The 13,802-nt window shown below is 36.5% G+C and overlaps 1 protein-coding gene across 1 annotated transcript in view; it reads left to right on the top strand.

Moving 5' to 3' along the window:
* The window catches only part of GGNBP2 (gametogenetin binding protein 2), a 37,297-nt gene extending 23,865 nt beyond the window's left edge, over positions 1-13,432 (top strand). Inside the window, exons 6-14 of the mRNA XM_006832348.1 lie at positions 1,169-1,282; positions 5,387-5,590; positions 6,636-6,810; positions 8,350-8,544; positions 10,308-10,455; positions 10,802-10,927; positions 11,016-11,164; positions 11,834-12,082; positions 12,789-13,432. Coding sequence (XP_006832411.1) covers positions 1,169-1,282; positions 5,387-5,590; positions 6,636-6,810; positions 8,350-8,544; positions 10,308-10,455; positions 10,802-10,927; positions 11,016-11,164; positions 11,834-12,082; positions 12,789-12,992 — 1,564 coding nt within the window. The 3' untranslated portion in view covers positions 12,993-13,432. The remainder of the gene's footprint in view (positions 1-1,168; positions 1,283-5,386; positions 5,591-6,635; positions 6,811-8,349; positions 8,545-10,307; positions 10,456-10,801; positions 10,928-11,015; positions 11,165-11,833; positions 12,083-12,788) is intronic.
* Positions 13,433-13,802: the final 370 nt, after the last annotated feature.

Below are 13,802 nucleotides of genomic sequence, written 5' to 3'. Positions count from 1 at the left end.
CCGTACATATTGGGCAGGAGTTGAGAAATGACCTTTTAGCCACATAGGTTAAGTAAAGATTCAGAGGTTTTCTTATCTCGGGGAAGGGAGAAAAAAGTTTTTCTTCCAAAGTAATGAATTTCTAGGACTGTAGTAAGACCTGCAGAAGAAAAGGCAGGAGCCAGTTGTTAAAAAGATCATGGTAAATCAGGAAGATAATCATTGAATGAAATACAGACATTACTCTTGGAATGCACATCTGTAACAAAGCAAAGTGTATGACTAGCGTCACATTGAAACCTGGTGGAGGAGGCGGAGTCTGGGAAGTTTTAATAAGTTTTAAAAAGTTATATAGTACTCATTACTAATTTAGGCTGTGTTAAGTGTTCATCTTAGTATTCTTTATTTTAGAAAGTGTAGAAATGTATTTACTATAATTATATTAACCTGCGACCTCCCCAGCTTCTTGCAGATGTGAAGGTAGATAATGATTTATGTTACCGTGAGGCTAGCTATAAAAAAAAAAAAATTTTTAAAAAGTATTGAGTAGATAAAAATTGTTAAGAGATACCAATTTGTGGAAGTTTGATCCCATGTTTGTAGGTAAAAATATTTCTTTTAGTCTTTTTGACGTTAACCATTCCAAGTAGATTTGCTCATAAAATGCTTATTAGTATATTAACCAATTACTATCTTCATAAATGTAAATGTTGTTGAATTGTATTGGTTAAACTTCATAGTCAAGCAGAAATTTTTATATAAAGGTGTGAGCACATGTTTAATATTTTAATACAGTTAAAGTGAATATATAATTATTATATACAAATTATTATATACAAACTTACCCTACTAATATCTTAATGTATTAAAGAGTTCGTGATTTTAACTTAGATGATAGAAATGATTCCTTCAGATTACCTCAGTGTCACTAAGCTTTGTACTATACTGTATGTACTACAGTGAAGGGAGCAGTAGCAGTGTCAGTTCAGAGAAGTTAAGTACAGATAAGAGAAGTAGTGAAGACCACAGGAAGGACAGCAAGTGTAGGATCATTTTCCATTATGGACCTTTCCAGGGAACAGCCAGGTAAAATCAAGCAATCCTTTACTTGCTATTATTTATTTATTTTTGGTAAATGTTTAACCCTTATTCATTTCTCCTTTTCACGGATATTTGTTTCTTTCTGCAGAGGTTGTTGGATGGACGTATGGGAACTAATGTCCCAGGAATGCAGGGATGAAGTAGTTTTAATTGACTCTAGTTGTCTTTTAGAAACACTAGAAACCTACCTGCGAAAACACAGGTAAGTCTGAAGGTTATACAATGTGTAGTGTAAAAGGTGCCTTAGCTGTCAGTTATCTATACTGGCCTGTCAGTGACTCCCTTCATATAATAATAATCCAGCTTCATATAATAATAATCCAGTTTGCCCATTAATCCATGCTTAATGTCAGGGTGTAGGCTGTTTCTTTACAAGCTTTCAGTGTTAACCCGTATATTGAGCCAGCATCTCCTTTTTTTGTAGTTTTTACCTATTGACTCCATACCACCCTTTCAGGCAACACAAGCTGACTTAATAGAATGTACTTAATCACTTTGGAAGCTGTAGTAGTCTTTACTCTTATGGTAGAATTATTTTATGATGGCATTTTCAAAATTAGAGTTAAATTATCAACTTTCCATTTGATAATAGCTTCAGTGATGTATCTTATAACTGTATTTCAAAACCTAATAGTAGAGTTGAACTATCTGTGCTTCATGTACTACACAAGTAATTTCAGATTTTTCTTTTTAGAATACTACTTTTACAAAGGAATTTACTAAGTTTGTCATAGGGAGGGGAGCGTGCAGTAAGAAAGGAAACTGGTAAGGGAGCTGTCTAGACATGTTATTCTTGGGGGAGTTCTATTTTAATATAAATTAGTCAAATGTTGGGTTTGTGGTTGTCTGTTCTTTGACCTCAGGTTCGATAATACACTACTAATGATTCACCTATAAAGCACTTAGGAGAATGATAAAAACTGACATTATTAAGATTTATGTTTACTTTATATGATAGTGAACTAACTAATGACTTAACCTACATATGTAAGTTTATTAAATACCTTTATTCAATTATAAACTTTGTTGTTCATTTGACTTTTTTTTTGGTTTTACCCAAGAGAGTAGAGAAAGTGCCAATTGGAATTTATGGGTGACTATTATGGAGTCCTGCGAGCTCTGGTAGCGTAGTGGTTACGACTTGGGCTGTGAACCGCAAGGTCAGCAGTTCGAAACTACCAGCTGCTCCGCGGGAGAAAGATGAGGCTTTCTACTCCCGTAAAGATTTACACCCTCGGAAACCCTGTACAGGGTCGCTATGAGTCGGTTCCGACTCCACGGCACATAACAACAACAACAACAATTATGGAGTCCTGGTGTGGCTCACTGTGGATTAATGTGCTTTACTGGTGTCGCTTTTAACTGCAAGGGGGTGGGTCAAGCTAACCAGCTGCTCCTTGGAAACCCTATACAGGGTCGCCATGGGTCGGATCTGACTCAACAGTGCTTAACAACAACATCATATAGGAATGAAACATATAGTAAGAGGGGGCATTCTACTATAGATTCCTTCCTCCTCCCATATGACTTGATTCTTATATTCTAGTCTATATGGTATAACCCTGCTATGGCTCTGTAGGATAATCACTGGATCTTTTAACCAAAAGGTTGAGTGTTTAAATTCACCACCTGCTCTTTGGAAACCCTATTCAGGGTCTAGAGGAGTCAGAACTGACTTGATGGCATTTAATAATAGCAGAATAACAACAGCAGTATTTTTTACATTTAAATACGTTGTGGAGATTAATGATACACAGTTATACTTAGAACCATAATGTATATAGTGAAGTACTTAATATGTTTGTTACTGTTACTAGTATTGAATTGTTCATTAGTTTTAAGGAATAGTTCCTAAGTATTAATCCAAGAAAGGATCCCATAGACTCAAAGATATCTGGGATAAAGTAGTAAATCCTTAGAAATGAAGTATTAAGAAACTGTGTAAAACTACTTTCTTTAAAACAAATAAGAAAGCTTAGTTTTTGTGGTAGGTTACTGTTGCAAAGGGAAAAAAAAAATCCCTTTTCTTTTGCCTTTCACATAATATTTTAAAATTGCTGTTTACTAATGTTCTAATAGTTGTATAATTAAACATATATTATTCTGGTTTTAAAGTAGTAAAACGGGAAAAATAGCTCAAGTTTTACTGGTTCAAAAAATAAATTTATAAACATTTACTTGACCTAAAAATGTGCTAATGTATTTGTAATTATTTCTGTTTCCAACTTTAAGGCCTTGGATGAAGCATAATAATTAAATACTACTTAGCATTGTTGTCTCTTTTACTAGGTGGGTCAGATAGAATAATCCTCTATTCCAACATAAGGTTATTTCAAGAATTACAGTTACCTAGGGGTGGGCTTGAAAGATGTGTAGCAAACTAATGCATGACATTATAATAAATATTAAGAAGTACAGATGAGGAATAATAAAATACAACAAGTCGAACTCTAGTTACAGGAGCTGTAGACGGCTTCTTTAAGGGTGGGCACTATTTAGGTGAAGGATGTGAAGAGGAGTGAGAATAAGGCAGAGGAAAGAAATGAAGTAGGGGCACATTAGCTGTATTCAAAGAAGCCGCCATTGTACACATAGTGTGTGTATGGGGGCAGGGTGGAGTGGAGAGAAGCATGAGGAAAAGGGTGAGTTGAGAATTAAGACTGGCAATAGTAAGAAGTCATTGAATGCCTTGTTTTAAGGAGTGTGAACTTCATCCATAGATAGTGGGGAGATACTGAGCTGATAGTGAGATAGTCAGCTGTGTTGTAGTAAAATTATTTTGGTATAAGAGACTTAATAGTGCTAGGAAGAGTGGAAACAGGGAAGTCAGGTAAGTTTTTTTTCATTTTTGTTTTTTAAAATAGTCTAAATAACTTCAACCAGGGCAAAGGGAATTGAAAAGAAGTGCCCTATAAGAGATGTATGAAAGACAAAAAGTTAATACCAATTGACATCTCTCCACCTCCACCCCCTGTCCCCATATCCCCTGAAAAAAAGGAGCTCTAGGGAGAAGTTAAAATTGACTGAGGTTTTCAGCTGGAGTGACTCAGTGAATGATAATGTCCTTAACGGGGATTGAAAGGGAACCTAGGAAGAGAACTATGTTGCACGTGGTTTTGGACATGTGAGTTGTCCCACCATTTGTCAACATGGGTCTGGCTGCCTGAGAAGAGCAGAGTTTTGAATTGAGGAGCTGTGCATTTAAAGTCATCTTCATAGACATATTGGCTAGAACCCTGGGAGTAGATGACTCTATCTTTGTCTACAGCTCCAGGAAGATGAATTTAGGTCAGATAGATGGAAATTTTCTTACTTAGCCCATTTCTCAGCTAGTCATTCTTTGATACTATAAGCCTGGCCTTTTCAACCAACCAAGTTTTTCATTGTATCAGGAATTTAAAGAAAGCAAACCTTATTCTATTCTTTTTTTCCTTCTGAATGAGTAATGTTTGGTTTCTAAAAGAAAATTTCTTCCTTTTTTTTTATTCACATAATTTTCTGCACTATTGCCACATTATATACACCTAAGTATAAGCCACATTTTGTAAGTATTTATATATATTATCTCTGTGTATTGAGTGACACGTACTTTTTGGAAGAAAGAATTTGACATTTTGGAAATAACAGTAAAACAAAAATACATACACTTTTCCATCTCCACAAAAATGCTTAGCTAGTAGTGAAAATTTGAGTCAAGAAGAGACCAACTGTTATTTTAGTTCAACATACTTTTTCAGAGGCTGTAAGAGAGAAAGGGAGTCCAAGACTCATTGGATGTGGTCTCTTACTTAGTTTGTCTTCTGACCTGTACACACAGCTCTTGAAGTGAAAATATGGCTAGTCTTTGGTAGCTAGTGTTTTCTGGGCATGTATTTTATGAAATGACAGGTAATTTCTGCCTCGTTCTTTTTAGTTCTTGTGCTTCTCTAGTTTTAAAAAGTCATTTGCAAATGAAGCTCTAGCTGTACTCATAATCTCTAAGTTTGTGTTTACCTTACATATATGTCTTTTTGATGTGTGATGAGGCTTTTGAATAACTCTAGATTGGAGGGGAATACAGTCTTCTAGTACAATAGTACATGTTGTTAAGTACTGTCAAGACAGTTTCAACTCAAAACAACTCTGTATTGGGTTTCTGAGGAGCGGCTGGTGAGTTTGAACCACCTACCTTGCAGTTCAAACTGACCTTGAGGTTGAGTGCTTATCCTATGGTGCCATACCAGGACTCCACATTAATATACATGTCATAAATAATTCTGGTACCTTTAACTGAAATGTTTAATTTTGAGGTTTTTCTTTTCAACAGGTTTTGCACTGATTGCAAAAACAAAGTCCTCCGAGCATACAATATCCTTATTGGTGAACTTGATTGCAGCAAGGAGAAGGGCTACTGTGCTGCACTTTATGAAGGCCTGCGGTGCTGTCCACATGAACGACACATACATGTTTGCTGTGAAACAGACTTTATTGCACATCTTTTGGGTCGTGCTGAGCCAGAGTTCGCAGGAGGGTATGAGTATGTAATTGGCTAGAATGGGCTATCTAGCGCTTTGCTTCATTTTATTACTGAACGTTTATTTCCATCCCTTTTGCTTTAGTACGTATGATGTATGTATAAAGTATGCCTATAAAGATATTGCTTCCTTTAAAAGATGCATTTCTTAAGTGAATTTAAAAACAAAAAACAGAACATGTTCCTGTGGTGGTGTTTGGACTCTGCTCCTTGTTGCTTGAAGGGAGGCAGGCATTTTGTGGCTTTTATTACAGATAATCATTTTCATTTGAAAATGATGAGCTGAAAGGGATTTCCCCCCTTCATTCATGCATTGCCATATTTAAATTTCATTCGCTATATGGTTTTCACTTAGAAAGTGAAGTCTTTGCAGCAGGAGCTTAAGAATTGCTTTATTGAATGTAATTCATGAACTGTGTATTTTATTAAATTAAGTAAAAACCTAAAATATCTCTGGCCTTTTTGTGAAAATAAATCATAAAAGGCAGAATAAATTGAGCCTGTATTCCCTTTATATTTTACGTATCAACTCTCATTTGAGTGCCCACTTTCTGTTAGGTATTTATAATACAGAGACCTCTTTTATCATTAAAATTCTGTGAACACTTCTTCTAACTACTGGCCTTGAGAGCTCTTGCTCATGCTTGAATCACTGATAATGTCTTTCTCTACTTCCTCCTCCAAAAACATAACAAATGGCATTTTACTGTAATAGGAAGAGGAAAGGAACTGTCATGCCTACTCTGAGCTGGGTATTTCTGTATGATGTCTCTGCCCCAAAATACCTTTTTATTGCGAGTTCCTGAATTACGTTACGTTTAGCAATATCAGGATTAAGTTCTACATGCATGTGTGTTTTTCATACATAATGTGCTTATGTATCCATATATGTATTGTCTGAGTGTATATAGAACTCTCTTGTACTTAGGTTTTTAAGAGGTATGCAAGTTGTTTTTTAGACTTGGATTTGGAGATGTTATAACAGGTTTTTTATTTCAGTTAAGGGTACCTGGAATTATGTGTGATTTGGTTTTCTTTATAGGCGAAGAGAAAGGCATGCTAAGACAATAGATATAGCTCAAGAAGAAGTTCTGACCTGCCTGGGAATTCATCTTTATGAAAGACTGCATCGAATCTGGCAAAAACTCCGGGCAGAGGAGCAGACGTGGCAGATGCTTTTCTACCTTGGCGTTGATGCTTTACGCAAGAGTTTTGAGGTAATTGTAATGTGCTGCTTCATTATTCATTATTAGACTGAATCTTAACCTAATCCACGAGTCTTGCCTTTTCTTAAGATTTCTGAGGGTTGGAGGTAGGTGTGGGAATGGGAGGCTAGTATATTTAGAAGAAGTTTATGAATCCTTTATTATTTATAATCCTTTTATTCTTCAACCTTGGGTTTTAGACTTTCCCAGGGTTGAATACTGAAATTTGAAATTGATCATTATTTATCAAGAATTCTATTATGAAACGTAACTAATGAAAAGTTTTAAAACCGGCCAAAAAACCAAACAAACCCAGAAATTCCTTGATGAGTCCCAGCTTGCCTGTTAATATCCAGTAATAAATGTCTGAATGCTATAATATAAAATTACTTTTTAGAGTTGCACTGGAATCTCTTTATAATGCTGATAATTTGTTACTTGCTTTTTTTTAAAATCCCTAGTTACATTGTAGAACATAAATTTTTGTCTAGTGAATGTTTTATTAAAAATATGCTAGCCTCACATATGCACTCCTACCTTTAACACCCCCAGAAGCCATGAGACTGTATCAGTGGATTACAGCCTCTAAGGAAAGGCAAGACCTCTGGCATAGTTAGAACTCTCTTAAGTCCCTGGCCCCTTTTGAGATGAGATAAAGGCTATAAACTCTTTTCTAGAAGTCCCGTCAGTGTATCTTAAATACCTTGTTCTGCAGTCGTCTCTGGAGATTTGTACTGGTTTGTAATGAACAGATTTTTTTTAATCTTGCTCCTTTTTTCTTGGTATGTTTGTGCATTCAGAGACTAGATCCTCTAATCAAACTTCTCACTGTGTAAAAAAAGAATGAATATTTACTGTGTTTAAATTCTGAGATTTGAAACTTAGAGTATTGCTGGTTTGTAATAAGAGTATGTATAAGTATGTCTTTTCCCATTGGGATTAGTTGTATGTTGCCTTCCTGAATAGAGTTAAAGATATTAAAGCTTAAGATTCTTGAGAGAACTATCTTGCACAATTACAGCATGAAATATATCATGTTCTCTCTGTGTTGTTGTTAAGTGCCTTTGAGTTGTTTCCGACCCATAGCCCCCTGTACAGGGTTTCCGAGGCTGTAAATCTTTACGGTAGCAGAAACCCTCATCTTTCTCCCGCGGAACGGCTGGTAGTTTCAAACTGCTGGCCTTAAGATTCACAGCCCGATTCATAACCATTACGCTACCAGAGCTCCTTTCTCTCTGTGTGGTACTGTTTAAATATAACAAACAAGAATTTCTGTGGAAAATGAAGTTTGGACCAATATTTACTCTTTTTTTTTTTTTTTAATGTTTTATTGTGAATTATGTGATAGTTTACATGGGAGAACATTAGTTTTACATTCATCCTATTGTATATCGTTTCATTGCCATGGTTACAATCCCCTCCATGCATCATCTACCAATCAAAGGGTATACACTACAAGCTTGCCCCCTGGTCATCACCACACAGTCGTCTCCCTCTCTCTGTCTAAAGTCCCCAACCAATATTTACTCTTAATATTCTTTTTCATAACAGATGACTGTGGAAAAAGTACAGGGTATAAGTCGATTAGAACAGCTTTGTGAAGAATTTTCAGAGGAAGAGCGAGTAAGAGAACTCAAGCAAGAAAAGAAACGCCAAAAACGGAAGAATAGACGAAAAAATAAGTGTGTGTGTGATATTCCTGCTCCTTTACAAACAGCAGATGAAAAGGAAGTAAGCCAAGAGAAGGTAATATTTTTTAATGTCTGTTTATAAATGCATAGTATAGCTGCAGGTAGAAGCATAGCTTTTTGCTAGATTTAGGCATCTTTTATGCTTTTCCGAATGTGAGCTCCTGCAAGTTTGAATATTGGCTTTTTTCCTACTGTAGTTTCTGAAAACTAGAATTTTTAATGTCATGAAATTCTTCCACAAATATTTCGAAGCTTCCTCATATTTGTATTACTAAGACACTGACATCAGTGTGAAAGTTACCTCTGTACATGATTAGGAGAAGCAGTTCTCAAACTTTTTTGTCCCAGGACCTTTTTACATTATTAAAAATTAAGGCATCCATGTACACTGTATTTACCAATAGTTACTGTAATAGAAATTAAAACTAAGAAATATTTTATTTACGTATTCATATGTTGTTGTTGTTGTTGTTGTTACAATGTGCCGTGGAGTCGGTTCCGACTCATAGCGACCCTGTACAGGGTTTCTGAGGCTGTAAATCTTTACGGGAGCAGAACACCTCATCTTTCTCCCGCGGAACAGTTGGTAGTTTCGAACTGCTAACCCTGAGGTTCGCAGCCCAATTCGTAACCACTGCGCTACCAGAGCTCCTTACGTATTCATATAAGTATAGTAAATTTTGTAACTATGCATTGGTCCACATATGTTAAAATCACAACAGCGCTCATCAGAAAAGCCACATAGCATGTTATATCTACTCCAAGATTGATAACCTCATGAAATCAATAATTTTTATGACTTTTATTAAGGGAATTCATAGTGAAATATGCTTCTCCCCCTCCCCCTGAGAGTGTTTGACCTGTGAAGAACATAGTGACTATGAGGACTGTTATTGTGGACTGCTCTCATTTGTCTTACGTCTGGCACCAGCAAATAGCCCCACCATTGTAAATGTCAACACAGTCACTAAGACAAGTAACATCTTACTATTATGAAAATCATTTTGACCTTACAAACTTCCAAGGTCAGGAAATCCCTAGGAGTCAGTGTAACACGCTTTGAAAACTATTATCCTAGACTTTAGGAACCCTGGTGGCACAGTGGGTAAAGTGCTTTGCTGTTAACCAAAAGATTGGTGGTTTAAACCTACCAGTCACTCTACAGGAGGATGTAGCAGTTTGCATCCATAAAAATTACCACTTGGGAAACCTTGAGGAGCAGTTATAGCTTGCTCTATGTTGCTGTTAAGTGCCATCGAGTCGACTCTGACCCATAGTGACCCTGTATAGGGTTTCCAAGGAGCAGCTGGTGAGTTTGAACTGCTGACCTTTGCAGTTCAAACAGCTTTGCAGTCTGGCATATTAACCCACAGCGCCACACCAGGACTCCTGCCTGCCCTATGGTGGTGGTGGTTATGTGCCGTGGAGTCAGTTCCGACTCAAAACCACCCTGTACAGGGTTTCTGAGGCTGTAAATCTTGACGGGAGCAGAAAGCCTCATCTTTATCCTGCGGAACAGCTGGTAGTTTCGAACTGCTGACTTTGCGGTTCGCAGCCCGATTCATAACCACTATGCTACCAGAGCTCTGACTCAGCAACGACTGGTTTGATATTCTAGATTTGTCTGATGTCAAGTTAACTCTTAACTTGATTTAAGTTATTTCTGAGTCTTAAAATAAATGTAGTCTTTCATGAGAGTATTTTTTTTTCAGTTTATATCATTAATCCTGTCTGGTGGGTTATTGCTAAGAAAATTGAAATGTAGCCACTATGTAAGTAAAACCTTTTCATACTTTATTTTAATATTGATCCTTAAAGGAAACAGACTTCATAGAAAGTAGCTGCAAAGCTTGTGGCAGCACTGAAGATGGCAATAGTTGCGTAGAAGTAATTGTTACCAATGAAAATACATCATGTACCTGTCCTAGCAGTGGCAATCTTCTGGGGTCCCCTAAAATGAAGAAAGGTAAGTAGATGCAGTTTATTTTAAAAATGAATTCTCAAAGTCTCTTATTCGTTTTAAAATATAAAAGATTTTAGAGATTTCAGAATTTAGATACTGCCCTAAGAATATCTTGTCATTTAGTCCCAGATGCCCAATTTTCTTTCTCTTTGATTTATTATTTGATAAGTTAAAAAAAAAAAACTGTAATGCCCATAGCATCATAATTTACTTTCTACTCTTGGTAAGCCATAATTTTGAAACTTCTGTGGTTCCCAGTTGGCTCACTCTTTTTGTTTCTATAGATAAGTATACTTTGGAGGTGGTATGTTACTTAGCTGTTTATATCTTTCACCTGATTTATTCTCAGGTTTATCTCCACACTGTAATGGTAGTGATTGTGGATATTCATCTAGTATGGAAGGGAGTGAAACAGGTTCTCGAGAAGGTTCAGATGTAGCCTGCACTGAAGGCATTTGTAATCATGATGAACATGGTAGGTTCATGTTGAGCTTCCCAATTGATTCTGTTACGTGATTGCTTTCTGAGTATAAATAAGTAAGAGGGATTGTTGCTTTCTGCAGTTGATGACACCTGTGTTCATCACTGTGAAGACAAAGAGGATGATGGAGATAGTTGTGTTGAATGTTGGGCAAATTCTGAAGAGAACAACACAAAAGGAAAAAATAAAAAGAAGAAAAAGAAAAGCAAGATGTTGAAATGTGATGAACATGTAAGTTTCATAACTTGAGATTCTTAAACCTTTACTGTTGAGAAGAGAATGACCTATTTTCCTTAGAGTCACACGTGTAAAGTTTAGCTGCTAGGATTTTTTTTTTTTTTTTTTAATTTTCAGGATGAGTACTTTATACAGTTCTGTAGGTTGCCCATCTTATAATGGTTTCTAATGTGTGTATGTGTCTCAATGTACCCAACAGCTCATCAGAGTCATAAATCTAGTTCATTCTTGTCATTATACTGTTTTACTTAGTAATTTTGTACTCTTGAACAGTTGGCTTAATCTTAGTATTCTTATATGTAACATTAGAATAATTTGTTGTTAAGTGCCGTCAAGTTGGTTCCGACTCATAGCAACCCTGTATAGGGTTTCCAAAGAACGGCTGGTGAGTTTGAACCTTCATCCTTGTGGTTCAAACCGTCCTTGTGGTCTGTTGCATTATCCTGCAGCGCCACACCAGGACTCTATTAGAGTAATAGTCCCTGTCAGTTATATTGAAGTGTATGTATAGCGTCTGGTGAGAGTAAGTGCCCAGTAGAAGCTACTGCTATTATTCAGTATTCCTCCTAAAGGTTTAACTTGCTTACAGGGTTGTTTTTTTCTTAAAAGAATGATTGCTATTGTCCCTTATATTTTTAACTGGAAAATACTTTGTGGTTTCAGATCCAAAAGCTTGGAAGCTGTATTACAGATCCAGGTAACCGAGAGACCTCAGGAACTACCGTGCACACAGTGTTTCACCGTGACAAGACCAAAGACGCACATCCTGAAAGCTGTTGCAACTCTGAAAAGGGTGGACAGCCACTGCCTTGGTTCGAGCATAGGAAAAATGTACCACAGTTCGCAGAACCTACAGAAACGTCAGTTGGTCCTGATTCCGGAAAAGGTGCCAAGAGCTTAGTTGAACTCCTTGTAAGTAATCCGTAATGTCTTTCTTATTGGGCACAGTTGTTGCTCAGTAGGTAGAGGTGGGACGAGCAGTATGTGATGGTGGTAAGAAGTTTTTAAGAAGGTAGGGGCAATATTTGATTGTTCTTTGATACCTTCATCTCATCTCATCCACTCATGGTTTATGCAACGACTCTGGAGCACATTTCCTTGCCCTTTGTCTAAAAGTGGGAAAAGTAGTTGGAGAAGAGAATGGAGATAGTACTGTGTCCACAAATCTGCTTCTTAAAGGAGGAGGGTTATTGTTAACAACAGATCCTAACTTTCTGAATGACAGTTTGTGGTAGCCACTCTTTATAATAGGAAAGAATACAGAACCCGAGCTAGAGGCTGCCTTTTGGGTTACTTCCTTTAGATGTCATATAGGATAAAAGCATAACTGAATTGAGAGATCTTATGTAGTTGATGTCAGTTCCTGAGACTTTAGATCAGTTAGTTATAATTGATTCCAAGTGACTCATTATATACATAGTGTGTGATGCTGGGGACGAGATGGGAGAAGGGTGGTGTCTCATTCATAGCTATTAGAATCATAATGGAATCAAATCTTTTGCAGCATGACGTCTCCTTATTTGGAAAACACCACAATTAAAGGCTTTATGTGAATGAACTTAAATAAAAAGCTAGGCTTAATTTAAGTCATAGTTTTAATTATTGCTTTAATTTGCAGGATGAGTCTGAATGTACTTCGGATGAGGATATCTTTATCTCACAAGATGAAATACAGTCTTTTATGGCTAATAACCAGTCTTTCTACAGCAATAGAGAACAATACCGACAGCATCTGAAGGAGAAATTTAATAAATACTGCCGCTTAAATGATCACAAGAGGCCCATTTGTAGTGGCTGGTTGACAACGGCTGGAGCAAATTAAATAAATAAAATAGCTCTGTCTTTCAATGAAACACTCAAGATGACTACTGCGCCTTCTCTTTCAAAAAAACTCTTAATTTAGTGACTTATTGCAAAATTTTATCTTAAATCAATGTGATTCTTTCTTGTTTTGGGAGACGGTGGAGGTACCCTCATTAGTTTGTTCTTTCTTCAGGCTTGTGTCTTTAGTTGTGTGGCTGTGCAGGCCTGCCATATGATTTAAGCCATCTCTTCATTAAATGTTTCTCTTCCTGTGAAACTTACTAAAGCAACCTAGTGGCAAAAAGTAATGTTGTACTTATACTTCTGTACAGAAATGACAATGAGCTGAATATATGGTTTTACAAAGTAGACATCCACTTGCGAAATGTTTGGATGTAATGTTAAAGCGCAATGTGCAAAATTTAAAATAAAGAATATTTATTAATACGCATAGTAAAATTTGGTGTACGTGTTTCTACTTAATGTTTGCCACTTGTTAGACTTGGTACTTGGCCAGTGTTGATGATAGAATGAAGAGCAAGTAAGGATAGAGGTACAGATTGAACATAAGACAAAATTCTCCCCTTGATCAGAATTGACCACCTAGAAAAGCGGTGTCCAGTCATTTGTTTTAAAAGAATAAATTTGCTGCCTTTAAATACTGATTAGCATCTTAATTTCTCTAGAGACTTTGTTATTATTTAAAATTATCTGGTAACAGAAAACCCATTGCCTTTGAGTCGATCCCAACTCATAGTGATCCTATAGGGCAGAACCTGAAGAACTGCCAATAGGTTTCCAAGATTGCAAATTTATAGAAGCAGACTGC

The sequence above is a fragment of the Chrysochloris asiatica genome, unplaced genomic scaffold, assembly GCF_000296735.1.
Source record: "Chrysochloris asiatica unplaced genomic scaffold, ChrAsi1.0 scaffold00007, whole genome shotgun sequence".
NCBI classification, from domain to species: Eukaryota; Metazoa; Chordata; class Mammalia; order Afrosoricida; family Chrysochloridae; genus Chrysochloris; species Chrysochloris asiatica.
Note: the sequence above shows the minus strand (reverse complement) of the source record. Positions and strands in the feature narration are given on the sequence as shown.